Raw genomic sequence first — 23,046 nt, forward strand, 5'->3', positions numbered from 1 at the left:
GAAACAGGGCTCTTGAATTTCCCTGAGTATTTCATTGGTAACCTAGATTGATTAGGACAGAAATTTAGAGGTAAGGGGTTAAGGTAAAAGTAGAAGTAGAAGGGGTTAAAGTAGAAATAAGGTAGAAGAAATGGAAGCTGCTTATTGGGGGAGCCTGGAAATGAAAGGAAAGAGGAAAAATGGGGGTAGGCAAGAGTTAAAGTGGAGCAAAGGGAGGGTTTTGACACACCCTCTCCCCAACACTGGGAGATGATCCCCCACTCAAATCTTCTTAGGATGCTTTATCTTGGTGGGAAAAGGTGAAGTCATTACCATTGGAGAGTCTCCAGTTATATAACTGAGAGGTGACTCTGGGGGTGTCAAAGATTGTGCCAACAGGGAAAAGCATTCTGTCAGATTCTACCTAATTGCAAAGGTTTAGTTAGTACTAGCAAGTATCAAGGTATGTGTTTTATAGTAAGAGGAACAGAATCAAATGAGGTCGTTATTTTTTGTTTTGCCCCAGAAACTCATAAAAACACTCTCCTCAGGTGTGGAGTGGTTTATGTGCCCATAAGGAAGAAACGCTGAAGTACTAAACAGATGCTAGAGGTAGGAAATTAAAGGTGTCAGGGAATTTTCATCTTGAAGAAGCCTTAGAAATCAAGTCCAAGTGTTCTTCACCGTGTGTGTGTGTGTGTGTGTGTGTGTGTGTGTGTGTGTGTGTGTGTGTGTGTGAGACACAGGCCACTTTTGCAGCCTGGCAAAGATTAGGGGCTCTTTCCCTAAATCGTTTTTAAATAACTGAAGAAAAATGTTAAATTTCAGTTAATAGTTCTTGAATAGTTATTGAAACTAAAGATGGGGGACAGCTAGGTGGCACAGTGGATAGAGCACCATTCCTGGAGTCAGGAGAACCTGAGTTCAAATCCAGTTTCAGACACTTACTAGCTGTGTGACTCTGGGCAAGTCACTTAACCCCAATTGCCTCACCCCCAGAAAGAAAGAATGAATGGAAGGAAGGAAGGAAGGAAGGAAGGAAGGAAGGAAGGAAGGAAGGAAGGAAGGAAGGAAGGAAGGAAGGAAGGAAGGAAGGAAGGAAGGAAGGAAGGAAGGAAGGAAGGAAGGAAGGAAGGAAGGAAGGAAGGAAGGAAGGAAGGAAGGAAGGAAGGAAGGAAAAAGAAAGACACAAATTTTTCTCCACCCAAGTTCACCGACCCCTTGAAATGCTATCCTGGTAACCTATATGAGCCCACGGATCCCAGGTTAAGAACCTGGATCTAATTCAATCAGCGACTTGCCCACGGTTACTGTCTTCAGGCTTTCCACAGGAACAAGGTCAAGAGAGAGGGTTATCTTGTACAGCACAGGGATGCTTCTTCTCCTGGGACTTCTAGTAACGTGGGGTGATATGACGAACTATTCATTCTGAGGAGAAGGTGTTTGCTGAGGTCAGGTGAGTGTAGCAGGGAGGAGAGAGCAGGCCTTTTCCTCTCTTCCTGGTAGGAAAAGGCAGAGGGTGGAGGCACGCTAACCCTAGTCCTGCCCAGCATGAGCCTTAGTTTAGCTCAACTCTGTCCTGCACATCACTGGAGCTGGGATTCGCTCCGCCTATCTCGCCACGGGCGTCTCCGACCTTTTTCCAACCAGGGCAGCCTCGGGCGCCTCCTTCCTAGAGCCAGGCGGAGCTGGACTTCACAAAAACCAGAAACAATGAACGAAAACCAGGCCTCATTGGACAGACCAAGTGAGGGTTGGCCTTGAAGGGCCAACCAGAGAATGGGAGGGACCGTCCCTGAGAATGGGGATTTTCGGACCAATCCGTGGGGTGAAGGCGGGGTCTGAGCCCGACTCCTCCCCACGTGGTGAGGACTGTCAGTTCCGAGTGTACCTGCAGAGGTAACGCAGGGTTCACTTCTCTTCTAGCCATGGACCCAGCGCGGGCAGCGGAGGTGTCCGGGGTAGTGGCCGAGAAAATGCAGCTCTACCGAAAGGATGAGAGTGGATGGAAGACGTGTCGGAGCGGCGTGAGTGATGGGGCCCCAGGGGGGACCGAACAGTCCGCCAGACAAGGGGCGACTCTGCCAAGGACTTGGGCTCTTCTCTTTTTCTCCTGCCTTCACCAGGCTGGCTTAGCGCATCCTCCCTCTAAGTCCACGACTCCTTGGGGGACACCGTGCCCTCCCCCCGCCTCTTTTCCGGGCCTATGCCCTCATCTCCCAGGCTTAGTCTTAGTTCTAGGCTGTGCTCCCTTCGCCCAAAACAAAGGATCTCTCACTCAGCCCAGACTTTCTGTACGTTTACTCTGTGATGTCTCTGTACCGCCGACAAGCCTCATCAACACCCCCCCCCACACACACACACACACACCTTACTCAGTCGCACATTCACTGCCCCTTTGAGTCCCGTCATGCCTGACAATTTCCCAGAGTTCTGATATCCTCTCTCCCCCCACTGGAATGTCATTACTCGAAACTGCTCTAGATGGATAAAACTGAAAATTCAGAACTCTCACGGGAAAGAGGATTTTCTTTTCAGAAACCATAAAGAGAAATTTCCATTCAACAAAAGTTAACAAATCTCCTACTACGATCCAGACAAGGGAGATAGCAAGATAGGTTAAGACTATGTCTTCCTGAAAACGCACAAGCCCTGCTTGAATGTAAAGCAAACTTTCACTTCCTTGAAAATCTTAATTTTAATAGAGACTCTAAAGTACTTGAGGCTTTGGTGGAATTTGAAAAATTCCAGCGACATTTTAAGTCTGTTTGAGACTTCTTTCTCAAGTGTTTTTCTCTTCCCCAATAATTTTGTTAACAGAAAGGAGTTACAATTTCTTGGAGGCCTTCTACGGAATTTCCTGGGAACCTGTAAGTCAATGTGTTTCTTTAAATTATAGAAGATTCTGAATCTTCCTTGCAAAATCCTGCACTTACTAAATGCCATAGTATAGTACTAGGGTCTCCTGAGGTCAATCCCTCAGGCTTATTTTTCTGAGAAATGTTATCTCTTATTTTGAAACAACTAATTTTCATCAAATTGAATTGGAATGTAGAGACACAGATATACTACATACAGACATAAAAGGAGGTGGGTTGATAAACTTTGATTTCCTCTCAGTTATTACTCAATAATTAATTAATTCAAGAAGCATTTATTAACTGCATTATTAAGAAGCATTTATTAATGAACATGGTACTGGGAGTGCAAAGACAATGACAATGGTTTTTCTCTTCACCCTATATTTATTTTAAAAAAAAGTTTCTTCCAAGATGAGTAATACCTCAGTGGCAATTTTCTTCTCCCCTCCCCACAGGTACAAAGGAGAAGGAATAATATATGGCACCCCTGAAGAGGTGTGGAAATTCTTAGCACCAGCAGATAATGGACTACGAGCAAAATGGGATGATAATGTGAAAGACTTTCAAGTTCTTGAATCGATCAAGGATGTAAGCCTCCTCAAATATTTTAATATAACATTAATTAAAAATAATCACTGTTGCATTTGGATTCAGGAAGACATGGGTTCAATCCTGTCTCTGACACATAAACTCTGTGTTACCTTTGGGCAAATCACTTGGCCTCTTAGTTCCCCAGGCATCTTTATAAGACTTTTCTAAGTCAAGTTGCTGATCTGCATCAGTGAAGGGAAATTTCACACCAGAATTTCCTCATCAGAATTAAATCACAGGTCCAGACCACATAATAATTTAAAATAATTATTATCTCTTTAGATAGTGGTTATACTATATTACAGTGATGTCAGTCAATGAAACACCATGTAGTGAGAAATGCATTGAATTAGGAGTCAGAAGACTTACTTTTGAGTCTTGTCTTTGCCATTTATTAGCTGTGTGATCCTGGTCAAGTCATTTACTTCTCTAGGTCTCAGATTTATCATCTGTGAAATGAGGGAGGTTGATCCCTAAGCTTCCTTCCAGCTCTGAAATTCTATGACTGGTCACTCCTTGAGCACAAACATTATGTCCCTTTAATGCCATTAAAAGCACAAACAGACCATTGGATGAGCTCATGAAACTATAAAGTATTATTCCTATTATTTAGACTGGGAAGGTGTCCTAAAAATCATCTAGCTCAAGAGTTCTTAAACTTTTTTTTTATTTCCTATACCTTTTTGGCAGTATAGACCACTTTATGGAAAACTGTTTTTAAATAATTGGAGGAAATGCCAAATTATATTTAGAGGTTAGCAAAAATTTAAAAATGTGATTTTTTTTCTCCCTCTTAAGTTTACCAACCTCCTGAAATCTATCCACAAACTTCAGCTAAGGAGCTCTGATTTAGCTCAGTGCTGTCAGTTTTCTCATGTATAAAATGAATGAGTTAAGTTAGACAATATCTGAAGACCTTTACAGCTCTTGCATTTGATATTGTTTGTTTTGGCCAAGCTTCTGGGTTTTCCTAGGTGAAAAGTATCATGATGATGAGAAAGGGGTGAGGCTTATAGTGTTCATAGTAGGAACATTAATACTTTACTTAATACTGTATTTTGGTAATCCTCTTCCCTCCTCTCTACCCCCACCCCGGCCCCAGCCCCACCCAAGCTAGACAGAGGTGCAATCTTAGTTAACTAACTACTCTGCTGTTCCCTGGAATAATGGTAACTACCTGGAGCAATGTGGCTGCAAGCTTTGCAGCTATCCCCTTGCTTGGGTCTTGTGTCTATTAAATATGGGTACTTGAGTAGATTTCCTTGGTCCTTTTATTTAACCTTTTATTTCTCTTGTCTCCAATATTTGTAATTTCTTTCCAGCTGCAATTTTCCCATCAGGAGTGTTTAAAAGTCCAGAGGACTGATGATGAAATGGACTATCTGCTTCCTGACAGAGAAGCAATAGATTTAGGGTATAGAACATGATTTATACATTTTTGCACATAGCCAATAAGAGAATTGGTTTTGCTTGACTACACATATCTAATTTTTTTTGGGGGGGGGGCAATGAGAGTTAAATGACTTGCCTGGGGTCACACAGCTAGTAAGTGTCCAGGGTCTGAGGCCAGATTTGAATTTAGATCTTCCTGAATCCAGGGCCAATGAATGCTTTATCCACTGTGCCACCTAACTGTCCCATCCACATATCTATTTTAAGATTTTTTTTCTTCCCTTTCACTTTTTGAATGTGGTTGGGGATATTCAAGAGAGAGAAAACATAGATTTCTCTTAATATAAATCAATTTTTTAGAAGTAGAGGGGTTGGAGAGTTGCTATAGATGTGGGATATTGCATGCAGTTTCAGATGCGGTTTTGTTAAAATTTTGTTTCAAAAGACCTCTCATGGATTAGGAGTCATATCTGGAAATATTTGTAATGTAAAAACAAAGCACATCAATCAAACTTTCAATGACTATTTTATCCTCTGGTTCTAGAATTCCCCTTGATAATTTCCTGGAATATGCTATCTAGGCTCTTTTTTTAAAAATCATGTCTTTCAGGTAATCCAATAATTCTTAAATTATCTCTCCTGTATCTATTTTCCAGGTCAGTAGTCTTTCTAATAAGGTATTCCATTTTTTTCACTCTTTTGATTCTGTTTAACTGCTGGTGTCTCATAGAGCCATTCATTAGCTTCTACCTGCCCAATTCTAATTTTGTTGTTGTTGTTGTTGCTTTAAATTTTATTTTACTTAGTCCAATTTAGTAGGCAATAAATGTTTTCCACCAACTCAGGGTGCAGAAATTTTCACTGGCTTCACAATTTTTTGTTTAGGTGCTGCCTTTGTAGGAGCCTTAGCAGCAGATGCAGCTGTTTTCTTAGTTGCTTGCTTAGCCTTTTTTGCTTCCTTGACAGCCCTGATGTTTTGTTCTCATTGGGCCTTTCAAACTTCAGGTTTCTGATTCCTCTTGGCCATTATATCAGCAAGAGAAGCCCCAGTGATGGCCCTCTGGAATTTAACTGCCCGGTGCGTTCTTTTCTTTTGAATCTCTTCTGACTGTCCCTTCTTGTTCTTTCCAATTTATCTGCCAAGCCTTCCTCTTTGAAAGGAATGCAGACTCACATTTTGCATTCAAAAATTGGAAAACCTTCCCATCTATGTGGGCATGGCACCTCCTGTGACCCAGGTAAATGTTGTACCTGCTGAAGCTGTACAACTCGACCTTCATGGCTGCAAGAGGCAGGAAGATATCGAAGAGGAAGAGGCCAATTCTGATTTTTAAGGCATTATTTTCTTCAGTCAGCTTTTGCACCTCCTTTTCCGTTTGGCCAATTCTACTTTTTATAAAGAGTTGTTTTCTTCAGTGAATTTTTTTCCCCATTTGGCCAATTTTATTTTTTAAGGGATTGTTTTCTTCAGTCAAATTTTGAGCTTCCTTTTCCAAGCTGTTGACTCTTTTTTCATAATTTTCTTGCATAACTCTCATTTCTCTCATTTCTTTTCCCATTTTTTCTTCTACCTCTCTTATTTTATTTTTTAAAATCCTTTTTGAGCTCTTCCAGGAAGGCTTTTTGGTCCTGAGATCAATCCATCTTCTCCTTTGAGACTTCACATGTAGGTATTTTGACATTGTTGTCCTCTTCTGAGTTTGTGTTTTGATCTTCCCTGTCACCATAGTAGCTCTCTATACTTAGGGTTCTTTTCTGTTTATTACTCATCATATTTTAGCCTATTTCGTGACTTTTGAAGTTGAGCTTTGCTCCTAGGGAACAGGGGACACTGTCCCAAGCTTCTTGTGCTGAGGGCCCAGGGTCTGATCATTGGCTTTCTGCTCTGAAGCCTCTGGGGCTTGCACATTGCTCACCACTCTGGGCTTGTTCTCTGTGCTGGGATGGCTTGGCCTAGTTGTACCTGTCCTGTGCATGGTTCTACAGCTAGCAGTTTGTCCTCTGCACTGGGGTTAGGTGGGCCTCACAACTGGCCTGCTGCACTACCAAACTGCTGAGCCAGGACTGAGGAGCCTCAGCTGCCAGCTGCTAATTTATGCTATAGCCAAGAGCCTCCTGATGATTTGCCCAGACATCCTCCAAACTGTACTGCACCCCCCCCCCTTTCACCCAACTGAGACAGACCTTTCCTGAAGTGCTTCTAAATTATCTTAAGCTGAAAGGTTGTTTTTCTCTGTCTTTTCTGTAGGTTCTGTAGACCCAGAATCTATTTAGAGGCAAACTCAGAGAGCTCAGACAACTTCCTGGCTTCTCTCCCCATCTTGGCTCAGCCCCATCAATCAAACTTAAACAAAAAATAAGAGCACCCTTATATTGGGTCTCAGAATTCTACTCATTCAGTAGGTTGCTCTATAGATAATATCCCTAAGGCACACCAGGAATGGGTAATGCATTCTGACCTCAACCAATTTGGGGGGGTTGTTGTTTAATCTTTTCAGTTGTGTCCATCTCTTCCTATCCACATTTGGTGTTTTCTTGGCAGAGAGACTGGAGTGGTTGCCATTTCTTTCTTCAGTTCATTTTACAGATGAGGAAACGGAGGCAAACAGGGTGAAGTGACTTGCCCAGAGTCACACAGCTAAGTGAGGCCATATTTGTTTGTTTGTTTCATTTTTTTGTTTTTGTGGGGCAATGGGGGTTAAGTGACTTGCCCAGGGTCACACAGCTAGTAAGTGTCAAGTGTCTGAGGCTGGATTTGAACTCAGGTCCTCCTGAATCCAGGGCCGGTGCTTTATCCACTGTACCACTTAGCTGTCCCTGTGAGGCCATATTTGAACTCAGGAAGTAGAATCTTCCCAACTCTAGTCCTGGATCTCTATCTACTGCACCACCTAACTGCCCTATGACATTTTAACTGATATGTTTTGTAGGACTTGAATATGACAGCACTTTTTACACTGTCTTTCAGTACTACATAAAGCAACATAATTTCTCTGGATTAAAGTCCCACATCAACATGATCCTTTGGCCTGCTTTCCCCATAGACTGGCATTAAGGCCTCAGGAAAGATTACTTAAATTTTCTGTAGCTCTGTTGTATGTAAAGCCAGGGTGCCTTTCTTTCCATAAGTATTGTCTGGGAATAATTGACTTACTTGAATGAAGCAACTTACGCAGCTATAACAATAACAACAATAAGGAGGAGTATTTATATAGTTATGGTTGTAAAGTGCTTTACATATTAACTCATTTGATTCTCATAACAATCCTATGTGGTCCATGTTCCTATTATTCCCATTTTTACAGATGAGGAAACTGAGATAAGTTAAGTGACTTACCAACAAGCGTCTTAAGATGGGAATTGAATTGATCTTCCTCCCTCTTAGTCCTTCACTCTGTCTTCTGGGCCACCCTACTATAGTGAATAAACTTGACTTGATTTTATTTATACTCTTTGCACATATTGTTGTGTCATTACTGACAAAGGGATGAGAGAGAATGAATTTTTTGTTAGAAAATTAGACATTTTGTGAAAATCCTATGGTCCTAGTATTCTTTTACATGAAATCATTATTGCTGCATACTATGATGATTAATTTTATGGGCATTAAGTTTTTTATGATAAAATCACAGAATCTTAGAACTGGAAGCAACCTTGAAAGTCAAGAGTGCTTTAGGATTCAGGAACCCTGGAGTCCAGTTCTGGCTTTGTGGCAAAAGGGCAAGTCCTTTCAGCTTCCTGGTTCCTCATCTGTAAGATGAGAAAGCACCAGATTTAGAGGCAGAGGACTGAGTTTGAACCCTTGCTCTGCCACAAACTACCTGTGTCTCCTTCATTTTATATTTCTCGTCTCACCAAGTTTCCTCATTTATAAAATAAGGGGGTTGGACTCAATGACCTCTAAAGTCTCTTCTAGTTCCAGTTCTATAATTCTATGACCACATAACTCAATGACCTCAAAAGACAGGATCATAGTGATGGAGCTAGAAGGAACCTTAGAAGCCATTGAATGTAATGTCTTTATTTTGCAGATAAGGAAACTGAGGCCCAGAGGGAAGTGACTTGTTGAGGGTCAGACAGCTAGTGAGTGGCAAAGCCAAGATTCAAACTTGGGTCTTCCTGACTTCAAGCCCGGTGCTTCATGTATTTGACCCAGTTACTATACCCCTATGTCATAATCCCCATCTATCTAAGTAGGAAGTTCTATGATCATTTATTCCTGCCTCCTCTTTTTATAGATAAGAAAAGTAAAGTCAAAAGAGGTGACTTGTCTTCTCTAAGATCACACAGCCATTCAATGAAAGAGCTGCCATTAGACTCCAGTTCTCCTGTCCAATGCTTTTTAAACTTTAAATTTTGCTTCAACAAGTATTATGTAATTTAAGCAAAAAGCTTAACCACAGAGGATGTCAAATTTACTTATTCTAAAGCCCAAGGAAATCTGGGATGGCAAATAGGTTTTAAAAAATAGTAGTAAGCATTTATAGGGCTTTAAAATTTGTAAAGTGCTTTACAAATATTATCTCATTTTGTCCCTACCACAGCCCTGGAGGGTAGGTACTAGTATTATTCTCATTTTGCAGATGAGAAACTAAGGCAAGCACAGGTTAAGTGACCTGCCCAGGATCACAGAGCTAGTAAGTGTCTGAGGCTATATTTGAAACATAGGTCTTCTTGACTCTAGGCCTATCCATACTCTAGCTATTGTACCACCTAGCTTTCTAGATATGCTGGGTTTCATTGAAATGGAATTAAAGATATGATCCTTTTAAAAGTGATTTCACCCCAATTTGAATAACAGTAGTAGAGCTAGGCTGATCAAAAGCTGATGGGACATGACGTTGGGTGCTTCAAATTGTAAGTAGATAACATAGTGTGATAGAAAGACCATGGATACCTCAATCTCTCTGAATCTCAATCTCTCTTAGTTTTTCATCTGTAAAAATTAATATATTGATACTTGTACATTTCTACCCTTGCATCTTTCATCAATGGTTTTGATGAAAATTAAGTTTCAAAGAAAAAAATATTAATACTGTACTCTGTATTTAGGCATCAATCTGCCAGAAACAATTTAATTTAACTTTGATCAATCAATATCCAAGCCATTTATACCTTGGAAAGATAGGTGTCTAAAGTAGCATAGTCCCCCAAGACCTGAGACCAGAATCTGTCGCAGAATATTTCATGTAACAATTACAGGTATCTTCAATTAGGAATAGATAGTCTCTGTTAACTTTTCATCAGATTTCTCTTCAACCACTCCCCCTGAATTATCTACGGGGATCCTGCCTGAAATCTCTGTGGAGAATATAACTGAATAGGAGGCCAAGACAGTGGGGACCTCCTCCTCCTCCTTGAAAGCACTTTCCTTTGAATGAGTCCTTATTTCAATTGTTTATGCCTTAGAGAAGGCAAGGATCTTATCTAGACCACAGTTAAATCTGCTTATCACCTGGAATCAGTTTCTCTAAGGTAGGCTTTGGTTCTTCCTGGAATCTGGAAAGTGCTTTAGGGAAAAATACCAATTCTGCATATTTTTAGTTTTGCTAAACAGGTTTTAAATTTGGTTCCATGTAAGAAAAAAAACACTACTTGCCAGGCATGCTGTGCCAGGGATTCTCATTCCATGAAAAGTTGGACTAGGTGACTTCTAAGGTTCTGATTTTCTGTGATGATTTGTGAAGTATAAAACTATCTAAAGTGTGAGTTTCTGCTCCCAAGGCATGATGCTTACAAAGCATGTTCTCTCTGTAGATATGAAAGTTTATTGCCATTTGCAGGCTCCTCTCATTTCTCTTGTATTGTGTTTCACATTTTTCCCCCTTCCTAGCCTTAATTATTATTTACTCCCTCTCTTCTCCCCTCTCCCAAGAAATAAAAGTTGTTTTTTCAGGTTGAGGAAAAGAAAAAGAACTCACAGAAAATGACACTCACCAAAGAACAAATTTTCCCCCAGAGACTGTAAGAGCCTCAGCCACTTATAGGGAGGCATACTGTCTGGTTCTCAGCAGCCATTGCCTCTTCTGATTCCTCAGGAAGGGGTTCTTCAGGTCATTCTCCATAGTTCCCACCAATGACATTGGTTCTCCTCCCTGTTATTTCTTCTTTTGTAGTCCTCTTCTTGTGTGTGTCTTCATTTTGTTTTTTGTTACATTGCTATTATTTCCTAAAGCACAACACCAACCCCATGTTGCTCTCTTTCATGATAAAGTGGAAAGAACAATGAAGTTGGAGTCCCAGGACCTGAGTTAGAATCCTCAATGTGCTGCTTAGTACCTACTTGACTTTAGGCTAGTCACTTAACCTCAACTTCTCTGGATCTGTTTTGTTGTTGTTGTTGTTGTTTTTCCACTTATAAAATGAAGGGGTTTACCAAAAAAATGAAGGGGTTTGTCTAGATCATTGGAGTCAAACCCAAATAGAAATGGGGAGCACTAAACCATATGTAAAAGGTCTCTGCAGACCACATATTGACTTAATTTTAAAATATAATTTTTAACCTATGCTTTATTTTCTTTTTATTGATCTTGTTAAAAATTTCCCAATTACATTTTAATTTGGTTTGAGCTCCACTCAGGAGTGTTTCAGGCTACATTTGGCCCATGGGCTGCATGTTTGACTTTTCTTGTCTAGATGACCTCTGAGCTTTCTTAAAGCTCTATACCCTATTTTGGATACTTCCCCCCCCCCCCAAAAAAAAAAGTGTCAAGGGGATTTTCTTATTGAAAGTCACTATACAGATCATTTTTTCCCCTTAAATTTGACAGGATCTCTTCATAACTAGAACAATCACACCATCAGCTGTCATGAAACTTATTTCTCCTAGAGACTTCATAGACCTGGTACTAGTCAAAAAATATGATGATGGGACCATATCATCTAATGGTGAGTGTGACTTTGTGTTTTATTATTAGTAGTATTCATTATTATTCCTGTTATTATTATTTCTGTGTGTATGTGAGTTGACTATCAAATGCAATGATTCTTGAAATAAATGGGCCATTTGGGAAATATTAACTTGTGTTGCCTGGGTTTTCACCACTGCACAGCTATCTTTTCGGATTTGGTTGGGGGGAGGCAGGGGGAGGGGGGTGGGAGGGAGGAGTCCTACCCCCTCTACACCATGGCCAACATTCTTTTCTTTCACTTCCACTCCATCCCATACCATCCCACCCTTCTCTAAGCAGAAGGCATCTCTTATTTATTATTCTTTGAAGTTACTGAAGAGAATGAGTTCTCCATGGCCTTCCTAGTCTATATTGTGGCTTAGATCCTTTGGTAGGGACCCCTTCTCCTAAGTGGGGGTGGCTAGGAGGGAGAGGACTCCTGTGAGAGAAATCGGAGTGCAGAAATTTTGATTTGGAAGTTTACTCTTATTTTTAGTCCATGATCTCAGTTTAGTCAATTCATTAATTTTAGAAGTCCAGCAGAGCTGATATTTTTTCATGAAACCAAAAGCCAATTTGGATAATTCTGATCCTGGAATTTATTAGAGACTGAGACAGAAGTAGTTAATAATGAGTGAATGATGTATCAAAAACCCTACAAGGATGCAACACCTCTTATGTCCTATTTTTCCTATTGAACTTCCTTACTGATTCTAGCTTCTGCCTTGAACCATTTTGTTTCTGCATCGTCTACAGTCTTTATGCCCCCAGTCCTATTTATTTATTTATTTTGTGGGGCAATGAGGGTTAAGTGACTTGCCCATGGTCAGCCAGCTAGTTAGTGTCATATGTCTGAGGTGGGATTTGAACTCAGGTCCTCCTGAATCCAGGGCTGGTGCTTTATCCACTATGCCACCTAGCTGCCTGAAACAAGTATTTATTAAGCACCTCCTATGTACCAGGAACTGTTCTAAATACTTTACAAATATTGTCTCATTTGATCCTCACAATAACCCTGTGATATAGGCACTATCACAATTCCCATTTTACAGTTGAGGAAATTGAGACAGGCAAAGGTTAAGTGACTTTCCTGGGGGTCACACTGCTAGTAAGTGTCTGAGGCCAAACTGGAATTCAGTTCTTTCTGACTTCAGACCTAGTGTTCTAATTACTACTGTACCTAGATGACATTGATAAGATCTCAGTCAATTCTGTGATCCTATCATCTCATTAAATTCTAATATATTATTTGTGTACTTAACTATTTCTCAACAAATTCCTATTCTGGTACCTTTTCATCCATTGAAAGTAATGTAAATTATTGAAGGCTGTGCTAGAAGAACATAAGCTCTGGCAGCTTGTATTAAGCTAGAAAAGCCTTCTAGAAAACCATCTCCATACCCTCTGCTTCTCTGAACAAATGGAGAAGAATGATGTGTATAGAACACTATGTATAATTTCAGAATTTTTAAAACATATTGGCTAGATTTGCTAAACATTTTTTTCTCCCTCTCTTTGATTCTTCATTAAGATTCCTCTCAGGAGCAGCTAGGTGGTGCAGTGGGTAGAGCACTGGCCCTGGAGTCAGGAGTACCTGAGTTCAAATGTGGCCTCAGACACTTAACACTTACTAGTTGTGTGACCTTGGACAAGTCACTTAACTCCAATTGCTTCACTAAAAAAAACCAAACAAACAAACAAAAGATTCCTCTCTAGGAGGAGATCTCTCTATACTCAGTTCTAGAAAAAGAGATCTCCTCTCTAGGAGAAGGAAAAAGTATATACTGGAAAATGTAAGTGACATTAAAAACCAAAGTTATCATTAAAAAAATAAATAAATAAATTTTAAGTCCAGCCTGAGCATGAAGACATTCACCACTTATAGACAAGCCATTTAGCTGATAAGTTCTTAGACCCTCAAAATTCATGAAACAGATAAAAATGTAAAATGGTGCTAGGTCCTGCTTTATCCCCTTTCAATTCTACAGTGAAGGTGGCAAAGTAGAAGACTAGAAGATGGGTGGGGAAGTGTTAAGAACCACAATTTTAAGAGCATCTCTAAACATTAAATTAGCTCTTTGTTGTTCTGAATATTTACTCGATGCCCCAGTGGACATATTACTGGAGGAACTGAATCAAATCAGTATTAAGATTCTCACTATAAATGATGCTATAACAGAAAAAGCATGGACTCTGTAGTCAGAGTTCATAGGTTCAAATCCTACCTTTCATGCTTACTATCTGTGTGACCTTGAATAAGTCTCTTAACCTCCCTAAGTTTCAGTTTTATCAACTTTATAATGAGTGGCTAGGTCTAAATGATCTCTGAGGTCTTTTCCAGATTTAAATCTATCATCCAATAATCCAGAAAACAAGAGGAAATTGGAGCTAAATAGAAGGCTCTCCTTGGCCAAAAGAATCCTCCCTCTCTTACCCCCTCAGAGGAGGGTTCCCTCTCACAGGTTGTCTTGAAGCAAAGACTAGTGGAGATGTTGCAGAGAAGGGTTCTTACTCAGAAATGGATTGGACTATGTGAACTCTGAGGTTTTGCCCATCTCTGATATAAGTTGCTGTTATCAAGGATCCAAAGATAAAAGAAATGACATTTCACAGGACATCTGGTCATCTTGTATTTCAGTGCTCATGGTGTACATTGGTGAAACAAAAACAATCCACCGCTTTCATTAAAAAACAACAAAACCCACGAGCATTTGATTCAATAGCACAAAATGCAGCTTGAGAGACTTTGCTACAAGAGCCTCCTACACCAGTATGATTATAATAATGGAAATCACTCTGTTGGAACCTTTTATTAATATTGAAGGAGTCGTTAAACTGGGAAATGCAGAAGTGTTTATTCCTGCCATAGAGAACCTTCCAGGGAAGAGCTTTCCTAGAGATGCTGAAGTCCCCACCACCACATGAAGATGTGTGTGTGTGTGTGTGTGTGTGTGTGTGTGTGTGTGTGTGTGTGTTTGCAGAGGACATTGTGCTGGCTGCATTAAGCCCAGAACAACTTTGTAAATGAGAACCCCTAATCAATTCAACTTCAGAAACATTAATACACACCTACTATATGTCAGGCACTATGCTAGATGCTTTTGAAAATGAAACTGTCCCTGACCTTAAAGAACTTAGATTCTTTTGAGAAGATATAACATGTGCACTGAGATCTCTCCCTCCCTCCCTCTCTCTCTCTCTGTGTACACACACACACACATACACACACACATACATAGATATACATACATGTGTGTTTATATTACAAAGTACTCTAGGGGGTGGAGGGAGGTGGGTAGAGAGCACTGACAACTAAGGGAATCAGGAAAGTTGCCTTTTTAGGTTTCAATTGAGCTCCCTCAGGAGCAAGGGATTTCAAGGACTGAAGGTAAAGACAGAAAACATCCCAGACACAGGAGAGAGCATTGAAGCAGAGAGTGAAATGTTATGTTTGGAGAACATAGAGTAGGTTGGAAGTGTAGCATGTGAGGGTAAATAATAGGAAATCAATCTGTAAAGATGGATTAGGGCCAGATTAGGAAAACCCTTCAATGCCAAACAAGTGATATTGTTTTGTCCTAGAAGCAAGCAACCAAAGCTACTTTAGTGACATTAATCATTGTGCTAAACTGTGAGTATACAAAAAGAGGCAAAAAGACATTAGCTGGCCTCAAGAAGCTTACAATCTAATGAGGGGAGAGAACATGCGAGGTAGTATATATAAAGCAAGCTATATACAGGATAAACAGGCAATAATTAACAGAGAGAAGGCACAAGAATTAAGAGGAATTATAGAAAGCTTCCAATAAAAGATCATTATTTAATGAGCAATGATTAAGTGCCTACTTTTTACTAGAGAGCTGGATAGATGTCAGGAAGACCTCAATTCAAATCTGGTTGTAGCTATAGGACCTTGGGGAAGTCACTTAGCCTCTACTTGCCTTAATCCACTGGAGAAAAAAATGACAAACCACTGCAGTATCTTTGCTAAGAAAATCCTATAAGGGTCATGAAGAGTCAGACGTGATTAAAAGACTGAACAACAATACTTAGGGGCCCAAACATCAAAGACACTGCCTACCCTCAAGTAGATTACATCCTACTGAAGCAGTACAACATATTTACAGAAAAGTAAATACAAATGTATACTTAGAAAGGCTTGAATGGTGATATGGCAAGGCAACTGTAGATCTGACTGTATCAGACCGTGAGCTCCTTGGGAGAAGGGACTATTTTTTTGTTTTGTTGTTGCCTTTCCTTGAATCACTGGCCCTTAACAATTGCCCATTCACTGACTGATAGGGAGTGCAGTGTAAAGCTAATTTGGGCACTAGGACAATGAATGATTGGGGAGGAAGGAAAGTGTACCAAGAGTAGTGGGGGTGGTGGCCTGAGAAAGCACTAAGGGGTTGAGTCATTAATGGTCATGATAAAAGCAAAAAATAGATTTAAGAAGAATAAAATATAGGAAGAGATGGAATGATAGGAGATGGTTAGCAGATAAAGGCATTTCAGAGTTCTTATCATGGAAGTTGAACAGTTCTGGGTGATAGCAAGAGAACAGAGTCAGAAGACCTAGTTTCAAGTCACAGCTCTGTCCCCTTACTACCTGTGTGACTTTAGGCAAGTCACTTTTCAGCTATGGGACCAAGTTTCCTCAGCTATAAGATGAGGGAGTCGGACTAGGAGATATTCAAGACCCCTTTTAATTCTGCAGTCTTCTGTATGCAGATGATCTCTAAGAGTTCTTCCAGCTCTCCAAATCTATGCTTCTGGACACTTTGTAGGAATTTAATCTGATAACAGATACAAGTCCCTGACATTCTCATTCTCTTTTTCTTCTTCCCATGCCTGTATCTGGAAATTCCCTTGCCATGGCATACTGCTCACATTGATGCACATTAGTCCTGGGCAGCCTGCTAGGTCCCTGCTTCCCTTGACCCCTCCCTGTGGCATCCCATCCAGTAAGTCTTCTGAATGTCCTGTGTGCCAAGTCAAGGTCAGTGACTCCTTCCTCTGTACTTTGTTTTCTAGCTACCTACGTGGACTATCTACCTTGTCCTCCACAATCAGGTTATGTGAGAGGGTTTAATCATCCTTGTGGTTGCTTTTGTGAACCTGTTCCAGGGTAAGCACAGCTCTGTTACTCTGTTGTCTTTTATGCATAAATTGACCCCACCAATTTCATATATGTATGTCTGTGTGTCTGTACATATCTATATATTATGAGTGTATGCTGAGGCGGGGAGTGAGTGTCCATGAGCACATGCACATATGCATAGAGTGAGGTTGGAATAGTAGTTATACATTAATTAAACTGGGCAAAATGCAGAGATTTTTAAATTATGAAGCCAGGACCCAATTTGGAATTTGGGGTTATTATTACTTAAAAACAAACAAATAACTCCCACTTACATAGTGTTTTAAGATTTATGAAATGCTTTCTTTGCAGTAGCCCTGTGATGTTGGTAGTTTTGAACAGGATCTATGATTTCAGAAGTATAAGAAATAATTTGTAAACTGAAAGCAAATTGATAAGTTGCCACTGCTGTGCATGTCCAACCCATATCATTTGCAAAGAGTTGAGGCAAAAAGAACTTAAAAAAATATATCCTGTCAGTAGTGAAGCTAGTGCTAAGAACAAAGCCTCTCGGTACCTGATCTAGGTCACCTTTTCTTAACTAAATCTTTATCAGTTCATTTCAGGTTGCCTGTTGTAATGAATAAAAGATGAAATGACTGAGGGAACAAAGGTTTGAGCTACTGATTATATCAATTTTTTAAGCAATGCATACCAATTTCATAACAAATCAAGGCCAGTGAGCTTCCTCAGCTTTGGCACTGGACAGTTTTTACATATTAAAAAACAATTAATCAGGGGCAGCTAAATGGCACAGTGGTTAAAGCACTGGCCCTGGATTCGGAAGTACCTGGGTTCAAATCTGGCCTCAGACACTTGACACTTACTAGCTGTGTGACCCTGGGCAAGTCACTTAACCCCCATTGCCTAAAAAAATATAAAAAATAAAAAACAATTAATCAAATAAGGCTAATTAAAAGAAAACAATTAACCAGGATACAAAATTAGTTCATCTGATTTCTAATTGGAGGAAAAATTAGGGACTTTCCATGTTGAGAAGAGAACAACTAGTAGAGTTGCCTGAAATCAGAAAAAAAGACGTGTCCTACGTCCCCTAAGTAACTGTATTTAATCAAAGGAACATGGAAACGATAACTGATTCATCAGTATGGGACCAGTTTTCAGATAAGACATATGGCTTGCTTGAGATGTATAATTGCAAGAAAACTCCTTGCATCAGTATTTGGAATCTGACTGGGTTTCTGGTCAGCATAATGTAGGCCCTTTTTTAAGGGTCTCTAAGCAGCAGGTAGAGGTGGTCCAGCCTCCCAGCCATGCAGAGATAGGTTCAAACAATGCATTAAAATTTTCTAACAATTCCCACAATTGAATAAAGTTTTCTCACAAGACAGAAATTAGACTAGATCCATAATTGAACAGAAAGGGAACTGAGCTAGGTCCAGAATTGAGTCACAAGATGAGTCATTGGGGGTCACCCAATTCTCACTACTACTTGCTGTTCTAATTCCCTTACTACTCAACCTGGGCCCTGCCCAAATGGTTGTGCTAGGTAACACCCAAAGGTTTTCACCAACTAAACTCTGCAGTGCTTGTTTACCTGAAGAAGAGAAGGGAAGGGTGTATAAGAGCATAGATTTACAACTGAAAGAGACATTAACAGTGAACCCTTCATTTTACATATAAGAAACCTGAGATCTGGCTTGCCCAAGGTCACATGTCTAGAAAAAAGCTATAGAACTGAACTGTGAACCCAGACCCTGTGACTCCCAAGCCAAGGGTCCTTCTCTCCTCAAGTATTTATATTCCATTTTCACATGTGTAGACTACTTCCCTAGCTTTGGGTTATAGGATTTCAATTTGGAAGGACCTTAGAAGCCATCTAATCCAACCATCCCATTTTAAGATAAGAAGACCAGGGCCCTGAAAAATCAAGAAAAAGAATAGGTTTCAAATCCACATCTTCTGACTCCCATTCCAGCGAAATTTCCACACTACACATGCTGTGCTTGTGTGTGAGAAAGGAGGCAGCCATGTTCAGCACAACTATCTTTTTAGAAGCTCCATTTAAACGTTGTTTTAAAAGTAGACAGCTAGGGGCAGCTAGGTGGCGCAGTAGATAGAGCACCGGCCCTGGAGTCAGGAGTACCCGAGTTCAAAGCTGTGTGACTCTGGGCAAGTCACTTAACCCCAATTGCCTCACTAAAAAATAAAAAATTAAAAAATTAAAAAGGAAAAGTAGACAGCTAGACAGTTATAAACTTTAAAGATATCAAAGCTGCCACAGAACATGTGGTGGTGGAAAGAACCCTAGAAGAGACTGGAGGAGAGTTGGGTTCTAATCCTAGCTCGGCCACTAAACAAGGTATGGGATCTCTTGACCGGTTGCTTCATCTCTGTTTCCTTAGCAATGAAATATAGGGGAAAAGTATTTGTAGTCAATTACCTCTGAGGTCTTTTGCAGCTCCAATGCCTAAAATGCATGGGCAGCTAAGTGACCCAGAACACAGAGTGCCAAGCCTGGAGTCGGGAAGACCTGAATTCAAATATGGCCTCAGATACTTACTAACTGTGTGCACCTGGGCAAGTCACTTAACCCTGTTTACCTCAGTTTCTTCATCTGTACAAAGAACTGGAGAGGGGCAGCTAGATGGTGCAGTGGTTAAAGCACCGGCCCTGGACTCAGGAGTACCTGAGTTCAAATCCGGCCTCAGACACTTGACACTTACTAGCTGTGTGACCGTGGGCAAGTCACTTAACCCCAATTGCCTCACTAAAAAAAAAAAAAAAAAAACAAAGAACTGGAGAAGGAAATGGCAAACCACTGCCATAGCTTAAACCTCATATGGGGTCATGAAGAGTTGGACATGACTGAAAAGTGACTGAACATTACCTCAAATAGGCACAATTTGGTTTGCTTCTTTGTTTTCCTAGTTACAAGAACTTCTCAAGATCACTGACTTGGGATTAGGGTTACCAGTTTCAAACCCATGCCATGCTCTCCTCTATCTCAACACACAAGGCGTGTTGGCTGGGCTGTCATGCCTTTCACAGTTTTTATTCTTAAGAGCTAGAGAGTCTGGAGAGCAATAGGAAGAAGATAAAACTTTTCCTGGATCTAGGCATTCAATGAATACATTTGTTTGACTTATTTTATTCATGTTATCTTTCTTTAAAGATATGTTTTTATATATCTTTATCCAGTAAGTATTTTTCATTTCTATAGTGTATTAAGGTTTACAAAGAAGTTTCCCAAAGTCCCATAATAATTGTAAGTAGCATTCAGCCTATTTTACGGAGAAGGAAAGTGAAGTGGAATGACTTCTCCAGACTCCCACAGCTACGAAGGAGTGAAGTCAGGATTTGATCCACGTCTTCTACTTTCAAGACCCACTACAGGGATAATTCCCATTTTGCCAATGAAGAAACTAAGTCCTAGAAAGGCCAGATACACCTCCACTAGGATTCTGACTTTGACTTTGAAAGGGATACTTCCCTTCCCCGCCATCATGAAACATTCGATAACAGTACCATGAGCTAGAATCTACAAAGTGCAGGAACCATTCTCTAGGATCCATAGAAGAACCATGAATTTGTCCTTTTCACCAAAATCCCATTTAAGGCATCCTTTGACACAGCCAGGAGTCATATAATGAAATATATCCTTTATTATAACTTCTTTGTAAATACAGTATTTTTGATACTTCACTGCTTGCCTTAAAGAAGTTTGACAAGATGTCAGATTTGACATCTTGCTTCATATATTCCATATCCACTCACAATGTAAACAAACAGGATATCTGGTTTACTGCTTACAGTTCATAACCTAGGGTGAAGGACACTATCAGAGGTGTCCATCCCCACCATTATCAAACATTTATCAGTCACTATAGTGTATAGGGCACTTGGCCAGGGGCTAAGCATACACAATCCCTGCCCTCAGGAGACTTATGTTCTAGCTGGAAAGGAAGCATTACATTAGAAATTCAATAGCTCTTGCTACCTCCTATTCTTATCTGTCACCTGTTGTGTGAATTTCGTTGAATCACAGAATCTCTCAAATCTCCAGTCTCTTCAACAACTGAAAAGGTTTCAAAGACTATTGGCTACTCTAATATTTTATCATTTCCATCCTAGAAATATGTTATTTTGAGGTAGAATGAAATATTGAATATGATTCTCAGTGGGGTAACTAAAACGTTTCCTCTCAATTATATGTTTGATGAGATCATTTTAGAGAAGTCAGTATATATTCTGTCACATGCAACTTCCTAGTTTTTATTTTATTTAATCTTTAGTGGGTTTTTTTATGACTTATTTAGACTTGTAAACCTCTGAAATATGTTGAATACTTATACCCTCTTCCTCTTCAATTAAATTCAGCAAACATTTATCAAGGACCACATCTAAGGCATCGTGCTTGCTAAGAATTAGCATATAAAAATATAAACCAAAAAAAAGCTCCTCCTCCCTTAAGGAGCCTTCATTTTACTTGGGCTACAACATTAAAAGAGACAAATGAGTACAACATAATTTGAGGAGGGAGAGAGCACTATCTATGCAGGGAGATTAAGAAAAGCATGCTAAAGAAGGGGTTCCCTGAGTGGGGCCTTCAAGATAAAGCATACAAGTGGCAAACATATGAGACAAGGTTTGAAAAGATATGTATGTCACCACTGTGGGCCATGCTTTCTTGGTGGCAAGGTGTTTATAGCTGAGAATACATGTCTATAAGACCTTTTTCCAGTCTACTCACACCCTTGCCCACTTACTTTCTATAGCAGCCTTATTATACCATCCACCTAATCAAGTTCCCTGGGTTCTGTGAGTGGGTAGATAATCTTTCCTACTCACAGATCAAATCCAAGTCCTATACTTGGTCAACAAGTAGAGGTCCTCTTCTGCCCTGTGGAGTGGTGTGAGAACATATCTACTTTACCATCTAAGAGAGAAAGAGTTCATGTGGTGAAGAACAAGGTAGTGAAGGGGAAGACTGGGAGGGTGGCATTTGAGTTTTCCAAACATAGCATGCTTATTCAGTGACCTCTGGCATAATCATAGGTATAAGATCAAGAGTATATGTCTAATAAAGAGTTTTGAAGAAGGAAGATGAGACCAGCATGCAGAGACATTAGGATTACTCCATTGATCTATTTCCTATTTGGATCCCATGAACAAAACTTAGAGTTTCATATATGGAATATGTTGTTTGCTTTTCTGAACCCTTAAATGTAAACTTTCATAAGAGAAATTATACAAGTAATTCATTCTTTCAAAGGCCCCTGGTTTCTGAAATATCTAACCTTCAGTCCATTTCCTGGAGCTGAAGAATCTAGTTTAATTTATGATTATTGCTGATTCTGTAAACTGCCAAATTGAGATTGGGTAATTAGGCAGGAGGAAAAAAAGTTATAAAGAATTGGGGAAAGCAAGGAAGCAGACATTACAGATTTCTTCTAATATTTCTTTAAATTGTTTCCATGGGGTAGAAAGATTAGTTTTATTCTCTATAGCTCCAGAGGCTAGAAAGAGAATCAGTGAGTAAAAATTAAAATTTCAACTTAGAATTTGAAAGGACTTTCTAAGAACTGGAGCTAACCAAAAGTGAGATAGTAAAGGTTTTAAGAAGAGGTTACATAACAACATGTCTTACATGTGATTGGTTTAGACTAGATTACCTCTTCGGCTCACTTCCAGAGTAAGATTCTATAATTCCGTATCGCACCCTATATTGCTCTTGCATCCACATCTACAGGATAATGACATAACTTGTTTGTTCATTTCACAGGGAAACAAACAAGACCCATGTTGTCAGTTTCTTTCAGACTGACCTCAGTGGCTACCTTCCCCAGAATGTGGTGAACTCCTTTTTCCCTAATAGTATGGCTGAATTTTACAATAATCTTCAAAAAGCAGTGAACAAACAGCAAGAATGACCCTCTTCTCCATGGAAAAACATCCTGTTCAACCCATTCAGGAACTGAAGTTGCTAGGACACAAATGAGATGGTGAACAGCAGATCTCTGATTGGGGTTCACATTCTAAAACAAACAAACAAACAAACAAAAAAAGACAGGAGGAAAAAGAAGAGGAAGAAAGTGATTTTGTTTTCCATGACACCAGCCATCGGCATATTTCCTTTCCTCCTCCACCTTCTCCATAGCTTTCATTTAAAAAAAAAAAAAAACAAGGAAAAGAAAAGGAACCAGATTTTGTAAAGTTTTTTAATGAATAA

The 23,046-nt window shown here is 39.9% G+C and overlaps 1 protein-coding gene and 1 pseudogene across 1 annotated transcript; one reads left to right on the forward strand and one right to left on the reverse strand.

Annotated features, from left to right (window-relative positions):
- Positions 1-1,869: 1,869 nt before the first annotated feature.
- STARD5 (StAR related lipid transfer domain containing 5) lies at positions 1,870-23,012 on the forward strand. The gene is made up of 6 exons (XM_043987105.1): positions 1,870-2,006; positions 2,800-2,849; positions 3,296-3,428; positions 11,594-11,711; positions 16,748-16,841; positions 22,600-23,012. The coding sequence occupies exons 1-6, from the start codon at positions 1,908-1,910 to the stop codon at positions 22,745-22,747; spliced, it is 642 nt and encodes a 213-aa protein (XP_043843040.1). The 5' UTR covers positions 1,870-1,907; the 3' UTR covers positions 22,748-23,012.
- On the reverse strand, positions 5,626-6,103 carry LOC122741495 (annotated as a pseudogene).
- Positions 23,013-23,046: the final 34 nt, after the last annotated feature.

The sequence above is a fragment of the Dromiciops gliroides genome, chromosome 2, assembly GCF_019393635.1.
Source record: "Dromiciops gliroides isolate mDroGli1 chromosome 2, mDroGli1.pri, whole genome shotgun sequence".
Taxonomy (NCBI): Eukaryota; Metazoa; Chordata; class Mammalia; order Microbiotheria; family Microbiotheriidae; genus Dromiciops; species Dromiciops gliroides.